Source organism: Lissotriton vulgaris, chromosome 9 (assembly GCF_964263255.1).
Source record: "Lissotriton vulgaris chromosome 9, aLisVul1.2, whole genome shotgun sequence".
In the NCBI taxonomy this organism is placed as follows: domain Eukaryota; kingdom Metazoa; phylum Chordata; class Amphibia; order Caudata; family Salamandridae; genus Lissotriton; species Lissotriton vulgaris.
The window spans coordinates 50,230,276-50,251,229 of NC_141697.1; the positions used below are offsets into that span (position 1 = coordinate 50,230,276).

Sequence of the window (20,954 nt, forward strand, 5' to 3'; positions counted from 1 at the left end):
GATAAATGCAGTTACTGATATTGACAGTGACATAATGTTATTTTCTATTTTTTGTTCCACTGTGTAGATCTGCCACAAGTTCACCCCGTATTCATTATTTAATTAGAATGGCCATAAGGAGGAAAGGATATGTGCCTCTTTTTATTTTTCCTGAAGTTTTTGTGACATTGTGTGTAGCCAGTTTAGTTCTTCAAACTATGAGCCAGATGTACTAAGCAATTTTGCTTTTTCAAACTTTGCAATTCCTAAAATTACACATGTTTACAGACCACAAAATGGATCTTTCAAATGTACAAAATCCATTTTATGAGGTCAAAAAAAGTTTTCCAGATCATAAAATGGATTGTGTGACCCATAATGAATTACAATGTGGAAGGTGCGTAAAAGGGCATTCCTTCCAAATTGTGATTCGGTATGCAATGTTTTAATGCTTTGCAGCTGCAATTACAGCCGCAAACCTTTTTACCAGAGCAGCTTCCCCAAGGGATCCTGCTCCTGTGGGGTTCATACTTGCAGCCCCAGGGTGGAGTAGGCAGTGGTCCCCACTGGAAATATTTTTTCTTTTAATAAAAACCTTCGTTCCTTAAATGACTGTTTTGAAAAAAAAAGATGTTTATTGTTTGCAAATGCAAATATATGGGTAGTGGTCTAATGTCTGTCGCAGGTATCACCCCTGTGTTTGTAAGCAACAATCCAGGGTCACACATTGCGGCCCGCTGAATTAATAAGCATTAGGCACACAAAAGGATGATTTTGCAAATTGACCTAATAGTAAGTAGACCAAGTCACAAAATCAAATTTTGGTTGTAAAAAATATAGGGCCAAATATATGTAGCACTGTTCACAAAAATAATGATTTTGGTAGTTTGACAGCTGATCTATGCACTAATAGGCCGGATTGCAAATTACTGATTCCTAGTGGGCCATAATTCAGACCTACTTCATGAATATTAATGAGGTAGTTTGCAAATTGTGACCCACAAGGAATAACAGCCATCACAGGGATGGTGGGCAGCGGAGCAGACCACTGTGTCTTTGATTGCTTTTAAATACAGCACTTCTTTTTAATGCTGCCCATTTTCCTTACAGAAAAAAGGGTTGTGTTTCAAAATTAAAAAAATTAAAAGTCTAAGTTTCATTCTTTTAAGAGTAGGTAGGACCCCTGCCTACTCTTAAAAATGCTTTTGTGAACATTTATAAAGGGGAAAGGCTGAGCACGAGTCGGGGGTACACGTCGGTGGATGGCGTCCACCCACTTTTTTCACAGGGTGGACGTCGTCCACCCTGCCAAGAAGTTGGGCCATACTGAAACAAAGGCTGAATTTGTCCCGGTGTAATTTCCAAACACCAGGACACTTTCAGCAGCGCCTGCATGTGGTTATCTGCTTTCGATCCACAACAACGTGCAGGCGGGGAAGGGATGTGGCTCTTTTATTTCGGACACCTGCTCGGCCCATAACAAAGGCGAATCTGAGGGGTCATCAGGCATCCTTTTGTACGAGTCTCCTGGCTAGCAGCAGTCAGGAGCCTCACACCTAGAAGAAAATGCAGCAGAGGGGAAACAAAGGCTCACATCTTGTTAGCACTTCCCACATACTTAAGAGAGGAAGCTTTTCACTTTGTTCAGGCAGTTTAGGAGATATGCATGCACTGTAAGAATATCAGATGTGTTGATCTTTCCTAGTATTTGCTCAAAATAAATAGCGTTTATATAGCGCTTACTACCCCTGAGCAGGCGTGGTAATAATTTAAATAGCACTATTTTTTCTTTTGAAGCACTATGGCTAGAGGAAGCTTTACGCTGACAAAAGGCAACATTGTTTTATGTGTAGCGTACAAAAGTGTGAATCTTCTGCCTAAATCAGGAGGGTTTGCAAGTATACTCGAAATGTGCTCAAATGTACCCATGATACACCTGCTAAACATAAAGGAGACGGCTTAAGATCTGATGCCACTTCCTGTGAGGTCACACGCCGTGATATCACGTGCTGCAATGTAATGCGCCGCGATATCGTGTGCTGCAATGTTGTGTGCTGTGATGTCACGCACTGTGATACCACTTGCATACTGATTAACTAGGTTAGTCACCCAACTTCTTTTTTTAGGACTTGTGCCCTGGGAAAGGGTCCCCATTTGCGAATGGTTTACCACCTCATTTGAGAAGATGGTAAAAGAGGACTATTTAGCAACCAGAATTCAGTTGCAAAACATTTTACATACCAATCTGATTCAGTATTTGGAAGGGATGCCCCAAACAAGCCCCTCTCAGACAACTCATTAGTATTGGGTCACAAACCCAAATTGTGATACGATTACTTGTTCATAAGTAAAAATGCATGTTACTTGAAATATTCCATTAAAGTCATGTACTTCTATAAGTAAATTCCAATGTTCCATCATAGTCTTTTTAATGTGAAACTCTATTTAGAACATTTTGAGGCAAACACCTCTCTCCTATTTCCATGAATGCATTGGCATAACTGGGAGCTAAACAAGAGCCCATAGATGTGCCATTCACCAGGAGAAAATATATTCTCTTCTAAGTGAAGAAGCGATGATCGTGTGTAAAGTGAAAGTGAAGCAAAAAAAACATTTTATTTAATTCCTGTGTGTCATGTTCCAGCGTCCTCCATTAACCCCTTTTCTGCGGGGGTTATTACTGGGCTGTGCTGGGGGGTAGGGGGGTGTGCAAAGCTCCCGCATGCTCATGATGAGCTGAGCTCGTCATGAGCTACAGTGCTCCTGTGCTCATGACGAGCTCAGCTCGTCACAGGTGCATTGGCTCCATGGAACGTTCAGCACAGCGGGGGAATTCTCCCCGCACCTGAGCGTTCCACGGGCCATGACGAGCTGAGCTTGTCATGAGCACCGGAGCGCTGTGGCTCATGACGATCTCAGCTCGTCATGAGCATTGAAGGAGTTAATACAGAGGGCAGGTTAGAAACCCTTTATACTTAAAACTAAGCTCAGCACACAGACCTCAGGCCAGAAATCCATTGCCATTAAAAGTGAGGGTGTACGGCACTAGCAGCTAGCTCGGATTCTACTGTCAGTAATAAGAACAGGTTTCTTTCAAGCACACAGGTCATCATGTTTCTTATTAAAGGCGCCGTAAATAGCAGTTTCACTGTTACCCAATTGAATAGTGCTCTCTGCGTAGACCTGGTAAGGTAAAAGGCTGGGCTGACTTTATTGGATTGTGAGCATGTGGCCTGGAGGTCACATGGGGGTCAGGATTGAGTTTGCTTTTTTGGTGGTAGTTATCCCTAATTCTCCACATGTTATGTGAGATGAATCAAATGTTTTGTGTTACACCACTGCCCCGAGAAGGGATAGCCTGGAGGGTTGCAGCTGTGCACGAGTAAGGGGCTCGGCCACAGGAAGCGCACTTCAATGTGTGTCAAGCTGGCAACATGTCCTCCTTTCACCCCAATTTAAAGATGTTAAATGATGGGCCATCATCTGCCCATGAGCTAAGTAAGACCTTTCTCCCAGATTTCACAAACTGTGATAAACTCCTCTTTACCACTCACCTGCAGCTGCACTCCTGCCATGTTTATTTCTGGTGAGGAAACGGAGCAGCGCTGTCAAAGCAACGCCAAGATCACACAGTTTAATCAAGTGAAACATAAGGTGTTCCAGCCCTGGTCACCTAGATATAAAGCTTGTGACTAGCGACCTGACCAAAGGAGCCATCACTGCCAACCCATAGCCTTCCGCACTCATTGCACATTGAAAACATTTTGGAAATAGACAGGAGGATACATATATAGGACAATTTTGTTTTTGAACCTGCTTCGCTGTTTTTTTAATTTCTATATATTAGAATATGAGAAACTTGTTAAAAATGTTCACAGAATTCAGTATATTTTATCAGCAATTTTCATTTTAGCGTATGTTTCTTTTCCTGATCTGCTCTCCACGTGTTTTCTCTACTGTGTGAGATGCTAGTAAGTGCATCCTTGTTAGATGGTGTAAGTAGTTTAGGTGTGTTGGAGATGGCCTTCTTTGGGGAAATTACCTCAAAACGTTTGCTTTTAAATCCTAGTCTTTGCTGACTCTCTCTGCCAAACCTTAGGAATCTGGGCTCCTTCCCACTGTACTGCAGGGGGAGGGTGCATGCGGCCGCCATGCCCGTATTGGGATGGGGATATGTATGTGATGGGTTTAGGGGCCTTACCTTTGTGTGCCCCGTTAGCATGCACACCACATACCCGGGGCAGGGACCACACTGGCTAGTAGTGGGACGTAGCACTGAGTGTGCCACCCACCAGATAGCCATCAACCCTATCTCAGGTCTGCCTGGACAGGCCTTTAGGGTGCCATTGAGCCCCTGCCTTGATTGGCATCACTTATGCCTCAGCCAACCCTGAGTGGGTCATCCCATACCATGAGGGCACCCCCCCGGGAAGCCCTGATGGGCACCATGGGGGGTGGTAGGTTGAAGGTCGGGTGGGCACATATGGATATTCCCTGCCCAGGTAGTGAGGAACCCCTAAATGGAGCTCCACCTGCCTTAGAGTTCAGATCTATCCATGGATGCTCCTGGGGTGTTGCTGATTCTCTGGAGTGGCCTCAGATCCCTGCACACATCCTCACTGTCAAGTCCATCTGGAAGTTTGTATACTTCCCTACACATATTAGGAAGAGACACTGAGATCTGTTCCAGAACATTGGCTGGTCTTCCAACGAAGAGCGAGGTGTGTGTACCTGCCCTGAAGTTGTTTTGGATACGTGTCTGGGCTGCAGAGGCAGGCTGTAGGATGTGCCATGGCACCTCTGGCATTTATGGATACATGCCCAACCTGCTATCACAAGCTGATGAGCGTATACCTGCATCCCAGGTGTTCTAACCTCTGGGTTAGGCCTGCCAGTGTGGCATGTGTCTACGTGCTTGCATTGATGGTGCTAGCGGCAAGATGCCTGGTCATACATCGCTGGCCAGGAGTGCGCCATCGCACCTATAAGGGTGTCAACGCATGTCCAGCAAGTCAGAACGGGGTGCTGTGTGCTCACTTGCATCAAAGCTGCTAGGGCCTGGGGAAGCCATGTGCCCAACCTGCCGCGCCCTGTGAAAGTGCGTTCGCCCTTCCTATGTGTGTTGGAAAGTGGTGCTGATTCCATGTTCTGAAACACGAGCCATTCTATCATTGCAGATTGGTGGGCACACACTGGCATCTATTGTGAGTAAATTCATGAGAAGCTTGCCGTTATAGGCTGAAGTGAGTGCGTATCCAAACCTCTGGTGCCCATGATTGCGTGTGCAGCCTGCCAATGCAGGACTGTGCCCGCACACCGAAGTTAAACCGGTGCCCAGTCTGTTGTGCAGACTCGGGCAGGCACACTTGCACCACTGGAGCAGGGAACCGTGTGTCCCTCCTGCCCTCGCAGGTCGACGTGTGCAGTAGGGCATGTGCGCCCACGAAGTGAGCAATACCTATGTGTATTTCCACTGCCTATGAGGCCTGCTCTTCCCATAGGTTAACATGAGGAAGTGGTTGACATTATTTCAGACTTCAATAATGGGTTGCAGTGGAGCAACCTCATGATATTTCACATCAATGGATTTGCAGTGCCAACGCCTTTCCATCGGAAAAGGGGCTTTTGCCATTACTCGCTTAGAAATACCACATGTAGAATATGGGACCTTTCGATGCTCCAAGAGTCTTGGGGACCATGTTGTCTTGCTCCAGTGGACACCTGATGTTGGGGGGGGTGGGGGGGCACAACTGTGCATTTACCTTTGACTACCAGGAAAGGCAGACCTCTGCTATTTATGGGATAGATTGAAGATAGAGATTGTGACACTTAGCCCCTAGGGGGCGGATCATGGCCCCACTTAAGATTAAGATCTGCATTCCACAGCCACATAATAGACAGGCCTACAATTTAGGGGAGACATATGTGGTTCAAAGGAAAACCACCCAAATCACCTCGAACTTCAAAGACACAACAATATAACTACGGGTGCCATCTTTCAGCAAAGGGTGAGATACGCTGGTGGGGACGTTTGACCGGAGAACCCGGACTGCATGGTGCGCATTGTCAGAGGACTCTGTCCTTCACAGCAAGGATAACGGTCTGAATAGAGGCTGCCTGGGCCGAGGACCTGCTGAAGTATGGCACCCTGAAGTGTGCTCTCCAAGGGCCCAACCGCGGGCTTCTTGTTCTCCCGGAGATCTCAGGGACATCAAAGATCTTCCCCAAGGGACCTACACCATCTACCTGTGACATCTGGAGAGAAATGTCCTCTCAAGTTCCCATCTTGGCTTTTGAATCCCTATAGGTAGTGTGGTGTGAACGTGGAACTAAGACCTGTGTCTGCAAACCGGATTGTCTGGTGCAGAGCCTAGAAATCTTGCCTGCATCTAGAACGTGTGGTTCCTGTACTATGGGGACCCCAAACATCATAAGCATCTAGTTGGTGGTGAGCGGATTTACCAGTTGTGGGACCCCGGTGGCCCTTTTTGTTGATTGTGTCTTATCTCTCTTGTGTGAGATACAGACTGCTTGCTCGTTGCGTGCTGTGTCCGATTCACGGGGTGCAAGCATTGGAGGTCAGAGTGTACCCATAGTAGTACCTCATTCTACCCCATGTGGCTCTGCTGAACTTGCACCTTTGTGTGTGACCAGACTCGTCTGAGGCAGCCTGTATCCTCATGCACCTGAGATGGTGTCTCCTTTCCAGAGAGGTATGGAATTTCATCTCTTCGCCGTGCCTGACCATTATTGCCTGGTGCAACCCATCTCAATGTGCACCAGTCATTGTGCCTCCTTTCCTGGGAGGCGTGAAATTTGACACTCATCGCATTTAAAATCTGAAGTGCCTTTTACCACTCATACCAAAGTGCACCAGGATTGCCTGGGCACGACCCAGATCATTGTGTACGATCAGGGCACCTCATCCTACCGACACCCTCTCTCCAAAAAATTGGAAGTGGTCAAATCTTACACTTTTTTAGGGAAAATTATGCGTAGCAGCTTGAGTAAAACTGACCATATCTCGCGCAGTGTGTGTAAGGCATAATCCCAGGCTAAGGAACTGGAAGCATTTTACAATGCTGTTGGCAGAAGACACTTTTCTCATCTTATATCTATCTGGCCAAAATCCCTTACATCCTACTGTATGCAGTCGAACTTATTGATGTGTCATGATATTGTAAGGTGAGTTGCAGGTGCACAAAGAAAATGAAAATAAACTCAAAAAAACAGAAACACAGATGAAGAGACAATTTCTTACAAGTCCCAGGTCTTGTTTATTTATAAAGCAATAAATATTTCAAGCACAAATAAACTGCTTGTGTGTGTAAACAAACTGTACAAATTGGGGTAGGAGGAGCTTTCAGGATGTGGGGTAGGGGCCAGGTGGCTCCAGAGAGAGAGGCCCGCGTCTTCTTATCCTGAGTTGGAGATACGGTGTGAGATGATGTAGGGCAAAGAGAGAGACAGACAGAGACAGAGAGAGAGAGAGAATGAGACAGAGAGGAAGAGAGAGTCTGAGCAGCTTTAGAAGCACTTGCGGTGAACGATGGAGGGACCGGCCTCGTCGTACTCCTGTTTGCTGATCCACATCTGTTGGAAGGTGGACAGAGAGGCCAGGATGGAGCCACCGATCCAGACAGAGTACTTGCGCTCTGGGGGTGCAATGATCTGTGGAAGGAAGGGAGAACAGGAAGATGTCAAACGCAGGAACTAATGTTTCTGAACAACTACAGGCAGTGAATTCACGCTCCGTATTGCATCCGTCTGGTGTCAGTGTGATGAACTGGGATATCCACCAGGCATTCAGGTGTGCAGCCCACATCACCGCTTAGTTGGTGATTGATATCAGTTTACAGGCTCTGACGTCACCTATATTCAGATATATTCCACTGTGCTGCTTCTGATTCCTGCTTGTAATATCGGCGTGATATGGCGAGTGATGCATTAAAATCGGTTGCCCGTTTATTATGAAGTGAGGTTGAGTGGGAGATGGTGATAACGCGTCTGCGACTCTGTACAGGCACGGATGCAGCTGAAGCCTGGTGTTTAATGGCATTAGAACTATATCCTAGGGTCTTTACCTAGGGACATATCTCTAGTCTGCCCCTTGCACCATTCATGCTGTGTCTGTGTGTGCATATGTGTTTAACTGTGTGTCTGCATGTGTGGAAGAATTCCAAATGTTCCTGGTGTGGAGTGAGTGTTTGTGTGTGTGGTTACAGTAAGTAACAATTCTACCTCTTTCTGCCTGAATATTTCCATTTTCACTTTTGATTGGCACACACTACCAACAAAAGTCCTTCTAAGGCATTCCTGCCATGCAACTGTGGCATCCCCAGCCCTCTCTGCCTGCCTGAGCCGTTGCCTTACCCCCTATAGGTCGGACTTCCTCCTAGGCACATTTATTTACATTCTTTCCAATGCTTATAGCCCGTCTGACTTCTAACCTTCACCCGGCTTTGTAAAGTGTTTTCCATACCCCGTGTGCTTTCTAAAGCGCTTTATCAAGGCGCTTGTGCCAGCCCTCTGACTGTGTTTAATACTTTGCATGGGAGAGTGCGTCTTGCCCCCAGCCCTGCAGGGGGCGCCTGCCCCACACCCACCTTGATCTTCATGGTGCTGGGGGCCAGGGCGGTGATCTCCTTCTGCATGCGGTCAGCGATGCCAGGGTACATGGTGGTACCCCCGGACAGCACGTTGTTGGCGTACAGGTCCTTGCGGATGTCGATGTCACACTTCATGATGCTGTTGTAGGTGGTCTCGTGAATGCCGGCAGATTCCATTCCTGTGGAAAGGGGGGATATGTTAGTTCACAGGCAAAGGAAAACTGGTCGACAAAAGAGGGGATATACTGCTATCTGGGTGCCCCCTATCACCATCTTAGCCTTTCCTGTGTGTGAACAGGTGCTTCCCAACACAGGTGACCCTGGTCTGCAGGACGCCAGCTGTGGAGCAGCTGTGACTGTGGACAGGGCTGTGTGGTGATGGACAGGTGCAGCAGCACCCTGATTGCACTTCAAACGCTACTGTGCAGGAGAGGCCACGCCCACATCGTGGAACACTATGCAAGGATGGTGATAAGGCGCCCCCTAAGACAAGGGAATCTCGGGCGGATGGTGACAAACAGGCGCAGCCGCACCTTGACTTCAGGGCCAGAGAGACAGCGCCGAAGTACGAACGAAAAGCACCCCTCCGAGCGCAGGCATGGTGGGATGGGCATACGGGAAGCAAGCAGTTTACAAACGTTTTACCAGCACCTGTGAGTCCCCTGACATCTTCATGAAAGGTCAGATGGTCTCCACCCTTGAGTACCACTGGTGCGTTGTGTCTCATCCATGCCTTTTAGAAGTTAATTACTCCAGCCACCCCCTGTCCTCACTCCCATACCATGGCCTACTGGCCAGGAGCCTCGCCTCTAGGCGCAAAAACATGCCATCTAGCTCCTGAACTCTCTCTAGGCACTTGATGACAAGCCATATAGCTCCTTGACTCTCTCTAGGCGCTTGATGACAAGCCATCTAGCTCCTGGACTCTCTCTAGGCGCTTGATGACAAGCCATCTAGCTCCTGGACTCTCTCTAGGCGCTTGATGACATGCCCATCTAGCTCCTGGACTTTCTCCAGGCGCTTGATGACATGCCATCTAACTCTTGAACTCTCTCTAGGCACTTGATGACATGCCATCTAGCTCTTGCACTCTCTCTAGTCTAGAGTCTAGACGCTTGATGACATGCTATCAAGCTCATGAACTCTCTCTAGGCGCTTGATGACATGCCATCAAGCTACTGGACTCTCTCTAGTCGCTTGATGACATGACATCTAGCTCCTGGACTCTCTCTAGGCGCTTGACGACAAACCATCTAGCTCTTGGACTCACTCTAGGCTCTTGATGACATGCAATCTAGCTCCTGGACTCTCTCTAGGCTCTTGATGACATGCCATCTAGCTCCTGAACTCTCTCTCGGCGCTTGATGACAAGCCATCTAGCTCCTGGACTCTCTCTATGTGCTTGATGACATGCCACCTAGCTCCTGGACTCTCTCTGGGCACTTGATGACATGCCATCTAGGTCATGGACTCTCTCTATGCGCTTGATGACATGCCTTCTAACTCCAGGACTCTCTCTAGGCGCTTCATGACATGCCATCTAGCTCCTGAACTCTCTCTAGGCTCTTGATGACAAGCCATCTAGCTTCTAGACTCTCTCTATGTGCTTGATGACATACCACCTAGCTCCTGGACTCTCTGTAGGCGCTTGATGACATGCCATCTAGGTCATGGACTCTCTCTAGGCGCTTGATGACATGCCTTCTAACTCCAGGACTCTCTCTAGGCGCTTCATGACATGCCATCTAGCTCCTGGACTCTCTCTAGGCGCTTGACGACAAACCATCTAGCTCTTGGACTCACTCTAGGCTCTTGATGACATGCAATCTAGCTCCTGGACTCTCTCTAGGCTCTTGATGACATGCCATCTAGCTCCTGAACTCTCTCTCGGCGCTTGATGACAAGCCATCTAGCTCCTGGACTCTCTCTATGTGCTTGATGACATGCCACCTAGCTCCTGGACTCTCTCTGGGCACTTGATGACATGCCATCTAGGTCATGGACTCTCTCTATGCGCTTGATGACATGCCTTCTAACTCCAGGACTCTCTCTAGGCGCTTCATGACATGCCATCTAGCTCCTGAACTCTCTCTAGGCTCTTGATGACAAGCCATCTAGCTTCTAGACTCTCTCTATGTGCTTGATGACATACCACCTAGCTCCTGGACTCTCTGTAGGCGCTTGATGACATGCCATCTAGGTCATGGACTCTCTCTAGGCGCTTGATGACATGCCTTCTAACTCCAGGACTCTCTCTAGGCGCTTCATGACATGCCATCTAGCTCCTGAACTCTCTCTAGGCGCTTGCACTGAGTGACTGCACCCATTCTCCTTGAATGGAGGCAGACTCTGGTGGAAGCCTAGGGACTTTCTTTTCCAGATGTGGAGGCCCCGGGCGGCCTCCAGCTTGCCCCGCTCTCACTCACCGATGAAGGAGGGCTGGAAGAGGGTCTCGGGGCAGCGGAAGCGCTCGTTGCCGATGGTGATGACCTGTCCGTCGGGTAGCTCGTAGCTCTTCTCCAGGGAGGACGAGGAGGCGGCGGTGGCCATCTCGTTCTCGAAGTCCAGGGCCACGTAGCACAGCTTCTCCTTGATGTCGCGGACAATCTCCCTCTCGGCTGCAGGGGTGAGACAAGAGGCAGTCAGAGGGAGGGAGGGCAGAGGACCTCGGTGGGCAGAGAGAGCTCATGTGCAGCTGCCATGCTGCGTGACTCCATGACACTATCACACCGCGATTCGTGCCCCGGGCTTTCGCTTTACTGACCAGTGCATTCTGGAAGGTGTTGTCCAACTGTTTGAGCGACACCAAGACTACAACTCCCAGAATGCCCCACTCTGTAAAAGGAAGCCTGGACTCGTGGCGTCTGGGTGGCATGGATCGCCGTGGCACCTCACGCCAGGCCCCGGGCTGTGCCGACAGTACTCACCGGTGGTCACGAAGGAGTAGCCACGCTCGGTCAGGATCTTCATGAGGTAGTCAGTGAGGTCACGGCCAGCCAGGTCAAGGCGCATGATGGCGTGGGGCAGGGCGTAACCTTCATAGATGGGCACGTTGTGGGTGACGCCATCGCCGGAGTCCAAGACAATACCTGTGGGTGGGAACAAGACCGGTCATGAAGTGAAACACCATCAGAGAAACTTTTCTTACCCCAGGGGACTGTGGGAGATTTCACCCTCAGGCCGCGGTGCTGGGCACAGAGTCTGACACGGCCCTAAGACTAACACTGGGGACTACTTCTGCATACATAGCGCCCAGGGTTGGAACATATTTTGCCTGTTTCTAGGAGCCCTAAATGTTGTTATATATGCTAACACAGAGTGTTAAAGTGATTTGCCCAGGATCACACAATTTTCCGAAACACCTAAGCAGGGACTACATCCCTCTGGTGGGCATTGGATGTCTTAGCTTCTAGGACACACCTCCTCCCACCTACAGAAAGGACTTTGGAAGACGTATTACTCAATAGGTGGCTTCCTTCCACTCACTCATCAGGTGTTGATCTTGGCTGAAGAAAGAACATGCAAGGGGCAGGATGGAGTTAACTTGTGAGCTGGGCCCATGCAGTGGGAGGTGTCTGCATTGCTTTTCAGTCAATTGCACTAAGCATGCTGGGACTTGTAGTTTCACTATTCCCACCACAAGTCCCAGCATCTTTGATGCTTGTGGGTGGCACCACGACTGTCTGGAGCCGGCCACCGCGGCATGGGGGCAGCGGGCGCCGCCGGTAGCTGGTCTGAAGCCGCCCCCCCCCCCCCGTGGCATGGGGCAGTGGGCACCGCCGGTCGCTGGTCATCTGACCCCTCACCTGTGGTACGGCCGGAGGCGTAGAGGGACAGCACGGCCTGGATGGCCACGTACATGGCGGGCACGTTGAAGGTCTCGAACATGATCTGCGTCATCTTCTCGCGGTTGGCCTTGGGGTTGAGGGGGGCCTCGGTCAGCAGCGTGGGGTGCTCCTCGGGGGCCACGCGCAGCTCGTTGTAGAAGGTGTGGTGCCAGATCTTCTCCATGTCGTCCCAGTTGGTGATGATGCCGTGCTCGATGGGGTACTTCAGGGTCAGGATGCCCCTCTTGCTCTGGGCCTCGTCACCAACGTAGGAGTCCTTCTGACCCATGCCGACCATGACGCCCTGCGTGGAGAAAGGGGGCACACGTTACCTCAGGGAGTGGGGGCACCTGACGCAAGAGATGCGTTCACTGGCAGCGCGGTGTGGGGGGTCCGGTGAATGAGGCCAAATTACAGAAATCGGGTGTTATGGGGGGCAGTGGGGGGGGGGGGGGCTGCATAGACTGTATTTACAAACTTACAGCGCAGGCCTGTGAGAAAACTCTAGATTTGCATATGGGCCAGCTGGAAGATGCTTGTCTTCTGTGACATACATTTAGGTCGGATACAACCAATCAGGTTTCTCAATACAGAAACACAAGGGACTCCAGTCTGGTGATGAGCAACAGAAAACAAACTACAAGGGACAACAGGCCACTTGTCACATTTTCGATCCCAGACAAAGCATTTATTTGGCCACTATGTGTGTCTGTTGCATTGGTCTTTGGGAGTTCGTCCAATTCCATACAGTGGCCGGTAGGTGTCACTGCAGCCTGTATCTATGAAGCTCAGCCTATGCCAGGGCGTTTTTCAACAAGGAGCTTGGTGCTACCAGGGTGTGTGATAATATCAGAGGCAGGCTTTCTCCTAAGGAGGCCCGAGGGATTCTGTACCTTCTAAATTACCCAAAACAAAAAGAAAGGCTTGCCACATCACTGCTGTGTGTGTCAGTTTCTGAGCCCCACCAAATGCCCTATTCCACTTCATAGGGAATGGAGTACCCCGACTGACCACAAGGTGTCAGCGTTGCACCAGTCTCTTTCCATCTTGACATTCACTAGGGATGACATTAAGCTTTACTCGCCCCTTCAAAGTCTTCTGACTCTGAAGGCTGCAGCAGCGTGTAATGCTCCTGCCAGCATCAGTGGGCGAAAAATTGCGCCTGGCAGGAAGACACTTGGCGCTGCTCCCGAGCCCCAGTGCTGTGTTTCACGAGCCTGACTCCCTGGCGGGGCACGTGCAGGCATTGGTTGCCAAGGATGCCATGACTGGCATGTGCCAGCACTTGGTGCCAGGGAAGGGCACCTCTGTCCCTGCCACCTGCTGAGGCCGAATGTCTCGTGCGGTCCTCGGAGGGAAGTGGCAGCCTCTCGGGGCCCAGTCCCTGGAAGGAGCCCGGGGGCTGGCAGTGGAGTTGGGGGTCCAGTAATGCCATGTGTGGTTTGGAAGAGGGGGGCCGCGGCAGGATACCCAGGAGCCCACGCGTGGCACAAGGACCCCCAAACTATCCCTGGTTGAAAGATGGCCATTGATAACACGGACATGCTTGAATGAACCCCGGGAGTGTCTGGGTGTGCTGTTGACGTGAAGAGGGGCGGGGTGACGGAGAGCGCAGGGGTAGAAAGAGGGGCACAGGAGGGCGCCACTCAGGGCCCTTTGCTGCAAGTACACTGCGTAAAAACAGCCTGAGATGGGGCACAGCTGGGAGGACAGAGGGGCATGGGAGGTACAGAAGGTGTGAGGAGGAAAGGTCGGAAATGATGGATGGATAGGTGGATGGACGGATGGATGGGTGGATGAACGGATGGACCAGTGGTTGAATGGATGACAGGTGTGAAACAAAATGTAAGGAGATGTGGCTGGAGGCCAGAGGCGTCCTCCGGGACGGAAGAAGGTGCGAGTCTGGTACCTGGTGGCGGGGTCGGCCCACGATGGATGGGAAGACAGCGCGGGGAGCGTCATCTCCGGCGAATCCGGCCTTGACCAGCCCGGAGCCGTTGTCGCACACCAAGGCGGTGACCTCCTCGTCGTCACACATCTTGAGAGGTTGGGGTCTGAAAGAAAGAAAGAAAGGACACCAGCTCAAACCCAGGCCATCTTCGCCACCACGCACCGCTCCAACATGGCCGCCCGTTGGCACACGTGCAGCCAGGGAGGTGCGCCTTCCCGCCCTAGCTGTCAGACCTCCCCAACATTTTACCACAGAAATAACCCCCCCCCCCCCACCACCCATTAACGAGCATTGTCTGGTTTGTGTGCACGCCTGCCAGTGCACACTTTGTGCAGGGACCCCTGTCGCAGCGTGGCCTCTTATGCGCGACTTTACCACTTACATTGTGCATTTTAATTAAAGTACCTGGAACTCACCAGCAAAACATAAATACGTAAAGCAGCGTTAATGCGAGGTAAAAACGGAGACAACTTGATCACACGTATACCTTAAAACAAACGTCCATGCTCTCGGTTGTTTTTATTAAATACATCTGCTTACGGATGATTTGTGGTGTTTCCAATAAATGCAAAGTTCACAAATCAAGGATAAGCGCTTACTACCCTTATGTGGAGCGCAGTAGTGCGTGCCTACAAGGGTGTCGTGTGTTTGAATTGTGTTTACATTGTGTTTGTATAGTGCTTACTACAAGGCGTCAGAGCGCCCAGTAGCACTCTGCAGGGCGTTGGTAGGTGGCTAGAAGGGTGCTGTCTTTGTTTTGATCCTGTGTGGGATGTGTTTCCATGTCGTGTGTGTTGACCCCCGAGGGGCAGTTATCATGTTATGGGGCGCAGCGCTTAGCAGATGCAGCGCTCTGAGTTGCGGATGAAAAAGTGCGGGAGAGACACAGAGGGTTTATGGTTTACAGTAAACTGACAGCTTTGCTATGCAGATTTATAAAGCGCATAGATGCCCGAAGCCTTCTCTGCGCTGTGTGAGTCATAGAGTCCACTCGCGAGTTTCTAAAGCGGGGCGTGTCTAGGGGTAGTTGGATATAGCCATGTTTTAAGCATTTTTCTGAATGGGTCTTGTTCAGTTCGTTTCTGAGCTCAGCTGGCATAGCATTCCAGAGTTCAGGGGTCAAATGCCAGAAGGATCCACCCCCTCCCCCATCTAATCGTTTGGGTTCACTGAACCTTTAGTAGCCACACATTGGAGGACCCTAGGGTCCTGCCATGAGTGTAGGGTACCAGAAGGGCCCTATATTCAAGGAGGGTCTTTTCTGGTTAATTCCCCTTTGTGCCAAGTGGAGCGCCTCGAATGTCGTCCTTTCCTTCACTGGAAGCCGGTGCCAGGAGGCAGTGAACGTTTTGCTGAGTAGTGTTTGAGTAGCTTGAGGATGGTCCTTGCTGCCGCGTTTCGTCGAGCTGGAGTCTCTTGATAAAATATGTGGGTGAGCCCTTCTATAGGGAGTCCCCATAGTTCGAGCGGGAAAGACTCTGCAGGTCTCTTTATGGTATTTCTTATGACCACAGTCACTAAGCCCGTGACTGCTCTGGTGACTCCATTCTGAGAGCTGGTCTATGGACAACAGCAGACGCGGCTGGAGAGAGAAGCGGTGTGGACGTCTGCAGGGATGGACTTTGTAAATATCACCCCACATCTGTCTGTCAAAATGAACAGGGCCACCGGAATTAAGCCATTGTGCACTTTTCACATAATTAAGGATTTGCCGCATTTGCCGCATAACCCATCATTTGCCGCATAACCCATCATTTGCCGCATAATATACAGATTGTATCTAAAAACATTGTTTCTATCTCAAATGGTTCAGAAGTTACTAGAAACGCAGCCATAGGAGTTGTCTGTGGCGGAAGGCCCTTGGCAAAGGTTGACTTGTCACCTTTCTCCTGCTTATTGCTATATTTGGGTGTTTAACTAGTACTAATGGGGTGCAGCCTATGCACAGACAGGGTTAGCAAGTGTAATGACAATATAATGAAGTCATCTATCCTGCCGCATTATGCCACATAATTTGCCGTTTCTTGCCACATAATTTAGTCAACCCTGACGCATAATGTAACCTTCCCTTGCTACTAAATTCTAGCGGCCCTGATTATGAGATGTTAAAAACCTGTCCTGGTGTGTAGCTTATCAGAACCAGCAGTTGTGGGCTGAATGAAGAAGCTCCGCGTGGGTGACGTGGCTTCCTGCAGGGTCGATCACTGTGGACTGCGTCCCCTTCTCTGCTCCGGGCACTCGGACCCTGCCACTGCCTGGCTTCACCCTTGTTTTCTGTTTCTCAGCGCCTCTGCCAATCTGTTCACTGTCGTTGCCCCTGTCACAGCTGCTGACAACAGCATCCCTGTGCTTCGGTCGGTGTTTTACTAATTCAGCGTCCATGTTTGCCTCACTCCGCCCATTCTTGTGTGTCTTATATGCAGTTTGTGTGTATTTAGTGAAGCGCGGGGCCTACAGGTCCCAGAATGCACCGTGCTCTTGGCTACAACCCCGCCGGAGGCTCAAGCTCCCGCTTACGTCACGAGGCCATCTGTTGTCAGCTGTGCACAAGCGAGGACAGCTGATACAGTGCCACTAGCAGACAGCGCACACGAGCGCTTTATACAAAGCGGTATTTGTACGAACTGGCAGGTGCTCCACAGAGGGCGCTCTCACGTCTACTTGGAAAGCCCCCTCCCCCCTCTACCCCCCGCATGATAAAGCAGGAGGCGGCACAGCTGAGGGTGTGTTGTTAAAATGTTTAAATAACTTAAGGTGTGGCCTGTTGACGCCGGAATGTAGTGTCTGAATCCAGTGATGGCAGCAACCTGTATAGCGCGCCATCTCCAGGGCTTTGGCCACTTGGCGCTAGGAGAGCGGAAGGGGAACGCATCAGAGGGAAACCAATGGGAATTCAGACGCGCCCCTTAGAGGTCCGCTGGAGGAAAGGTGCTGCTTAAAAACAGCGTCTGGAGAACACCCAGTTCACATTTCAGCGCTATAACCCCCGCTCCCCAATGAAGCGAAGAGGCATGTGTAGCTAATTAGCTTTAGCTGATTAGCTTTGAAACCAAGAGACTTCGGCGCTACCCCTAATTCCTCCCTTGACAGAAAGTGTGTGATCTTGGACAGAGTCTTTCTCTTCCCGTCACCCAATTCCGTTATCACGAACATGTCGCGTGCTATTACATGGATTAAACACTGATCCAGGGAACAAAATGGACTGTTTCCTTGAGTGTGCAATGCATGCGCCTAGAAGCCACGCACTCCGCAGGGGTTTGATGTGTTATGCATGTCTGTTCACCCCGACCTGAGGCACGCGCCACTTCAACACACAGCAGTAAGTTGGTAAAACGACTTATACACAAATAAATAGATCTTTGAACCGACAATCGAAGGCCATTATGTGCACGTTTCATCTTTATCTCTACACCCATAAAGCGCTTCCTGCGCTCCTGCAACCAAGCGCCTTATAAATAAATATGAAAGTCACAGCACATAATGGTTTTAAATCCCTAGCAATGAAGTGGCGAATCAGGAATCTCTCACACAACATGTATACAGTACTTGCATTCTAGCATAACACGTTCACGCCTTGGATATATTAGGTTAATTGCTCAGCTCGCCGTCTCTGCAGTACATTCAGTACAGCGTAATCATTACACCATCTAGTAAACATTACGCGCTATCGTACATCGCCCAAATACTAGTTCACGTGCTCAGTACCGTCATCAGCAGATTATATATACGTAATAAAGTCAATGGTCATTGCAGCCTGCATATTATACTATAAAATCTGTGCTTCGGCATGCATAATATAAAACGCAACAATTAGGGGCAGATTTACAAGAACCCTGTGCCACTTTTGCGTCACTTTTCCCAATGTTAAAAGTGACACAAAAGTGGCGCAAGGGCTTTGTAAATCTGCCCCTGTGTTTCATAAGGTACATTAATGCACTCCCGATTTAAATTGCGAACGGAGAGTATGAGAGCAGGGTTCAGTAAAAGCATAAGAAGGTGCCGGCGAGCACAAGACGTGTCTGCTCTTCTCAAACAGCGTCTCATTAAAAAGTAACGCACAATATTTACAAGAATAATATTAACCCTTCTTATAGCGACCAACGCAGACTAAAAATGCATCTTGGCGCTAGAGAGCTGTCAACCAAGAGGAATTCAATTGCAAGTTCAGTTTCCAGCAAAAAACAAAAAGTAGAACGAAGTCCCCCAGGTCACTTGTCCAAAAATCCAGATCCGAGCTTGGAAGGTCGTTTTTGGTCCATGGTGCCCGAGCAGCGTTGAGTACTCACCAGTTCAGCCGCGAGGAGCTTGTTCCAGAGATGTCAGGTGCTGGGTGCAGGCCTCTCCGCCAGCTGGGAATATATAGAGGCCGCCCAGGGGGCTGCGCCGGCCGCCCGCGCGGCGGGGACGCGCCAGGCCCATATTAGGTAGCCTCGGGGCCAACAGGAGCAGCCGGGCCATTCATGGTGCAAGGGAGGGGGGAGGCCGGCCTCGGCCGGGCAGGGCTAGAGCCATGTACGGGGGCCAGGGTGGGACCCACCGGGACAGGCATCCCTGCACCAGGCATGTCCAAATAGGGGCCAAAAACCTGCATTCTGGGCCGGAGCGATGGGGTGTTGTACAATGGGTGATGGGCACGCGTGTGGGATGGGGGATGCAGACGGGGCTGCGCTTGGAACGTGGTGAAGCACCGATGGGGTGCTGATGCAGGAGACGGGAGTTATAAGTGGCAAAGGTGGAGTCGCCAGCCGGCACCCCTTCGTCAGGGATGCCAACTAGGAGGCTAAAAAGCAACATTCTGGCGTGAAAAGGGAGGGCTTGCGAGGGGGGTTGTAGCAGCCTGGGGCGTGGATGGAGAGGAGGAAAGCAAGCTGGATGTGGCTGGATATTGGGGTCGAAACTAGACCTGGGCGGAATTTCAATTCCGCCGGAGTAATCAAAATAGTTTAGGTTATTACGCCTTAATGTAGAATGACTGATAATAATGCAATTACACCGCACCCATAAGTAAGAGTAATTTGAGGAAAAATCCTCCTGCAAGAGCGCATTTGGGGGCATATCATCAAGTGGCGCTGGCCACACTCAGCATGAAATATGTTATCGCTGGCTATCCTTGGTAATTATCGCAATGCTAGCGCTGTATTAACAATGCAAAGCGCTATGGCGATAATTATTCCAGCAATAGCGGTGTTTTCCATGGAACATCGCAGTTTTTTCCGCGATGATCCATGGAAAAAGGCGATAACTTTGCTGATACGACCCTGCGGTTGTATCAGCATAATCCACCCCCAATGGTAAATATTCCTTAGTCAGCATTTTTGCAGACGCTAGTTTTTGGCAAACACCGCGGTTTTCACCAAAAACTAACGTCTGTAAAAATGCGTAAGCCTCCTTGTAAATATTGCAATGTGCACATCAGCAATAATTTACAAGAAGTACTGCCCAGTGACGCCCACTTTGCATCTCATTAGAGCTGCAAAGCGAGGCGTCGGGAAAACACGTGCTAACATGCGCTAATGCATGTTAGCATCCCCATGTAGATAGGTCAATGTCATTTTAGCACGCTTTTTTGGCTTTTAAAGCCAAAAAAGCGTCGAAATGGCCCTTAATAATATGCCCCTTCAAGAGCGAGAGCGCGCTATTATGGTTCTGTTGCATGTAGCACTATTCCAGAGCGCCCAAGAGATCCGTGCATCCATTTTGGACTCAAGGGTGTGTTTTGCATCAAGTAAACAGCTCTAAATGCCAGGAGTAATTTAGGGGGGAGTTCTACCCAAGTGCACATTTAGCGAGCGCGAGTGGCACCTTGTGTTGCATGTTCTCTTCAAATTAGCAATATTTCTTAGTGCAAAATGCATCCTCACATCCTTTTTGGATGTCAGGGGACTTTTTTGCCCGAAAAAAAGAACACTAAATACAGAATTACTCTTCTCGTGTAAATCTACGTAATCTCGCGGAATATGCGGGTAATTCCACAGGATTGCGTAGCGTCATGTGACTTCCACCCTACCCTAGCGGAAACATGTGTGTGCAAGTAAACCTATTTGTAGCACAGTACAATATTTGGCATTACAGAGACAGGACTGCTTGTGAGGGGAGAGGCAATGAAAGGAAACTGACAGCTAACCAGAGAGTGTGTAAGGAGGGCACTGAGGCTTTGTATGGGGTGAAAGTGAAGCCCCAATCCAGACTTTCAAGTGCCAGGGATAGCCAAACAGAGGGACCTCTGCCTCTGAGAGCACGGGGTGATTGGCAGATCTGTATGTGAGGGAGAGGTATGTATGTTCGCCGGGATAAGGGTGGAGATATGCAAGTGATACTGCACACGAGAGGATAAACACTGGACTGTGCATGGGGTAGAGAGAGGGATGCAAGCATAACTGCAAGGCATGACAACAAAAAGCATTCCAAATCGTTTATCCATGGGGGCAATGCAAGGTGTGAAGACATGGCTGTATTTGGGGGTACTGAGAGGTTTGCAGTCATGTGTCCATGAGGGAAGGCTTGCAAACATGAATTTGCTTGGAGGAGGCCTGCAAACCTGACTGTGCTTGGAGGAGGCTTGCAAACATGAATGTCCTTGGAGGAGGC

The 20,954-nt window shown here is 49.8% G+C and overlaps 1 protein-coding gene across 1 annotated transcript; it reads right to left on the minus strand.

Moving 5' to 3' along the window:
- Positions 1 to 7,232: 7,232 nt before the first annotated feature.
- Positions 7,233 to 18,761, minus strand: ACTC1 (actin alpha cardiac muscle 1). Its single transcript, XM_086937001.1, has 7 exons — positions 18,653 to 18,761; positions 14,325 to 14,469; positions 12,395 to 12,719; positions 11,516 to 11,677; positions 11,015 to 11,206; positions 8,586 to 8,767; positions 7,233 to 7,650 (listed from the first exon to the last, which is right to left on the minus strand). Exons 2-7 carry the CDS (start codon positions 14,451 to 14,453, stop codon positions 7,507 to 7,509), a joined length of 1,134 nt encoding a protein of 377 aa, XP_086793127.1. The 5' UTR covers positions 14,454 to 14,469; positions 18,653 to 18,761; the 3' UTR covers positions 7,233 to 7,506.
- Between the last annotated feature and the right edge of the window lie 2,193 nt (positions 18,762 to 20,954).

Coding starts and splice junctions, on each gene's coding strand:
- ACTC1 (XM_086937001.1), bottom strand. CDS start 14,453: ATGTGTGACGACGAGGAGGTCACCGCCTTGGTGTGCGACAACGGCTCC. Junction 12,720..14,324: donor TGGGCCGACCCCGCCACCAG/GTACCAGACTCG, acceptor TTCTCCACGCAG/GGCGTCATGGTCGGCATGGG. Junction 7,651..8,585: donor CCAGCACCATGAAGATCAAG/GTGGGTGTGGGG, acceptor TTCCTTCCACAG/ATCATTGCACCCCCAGAGCG.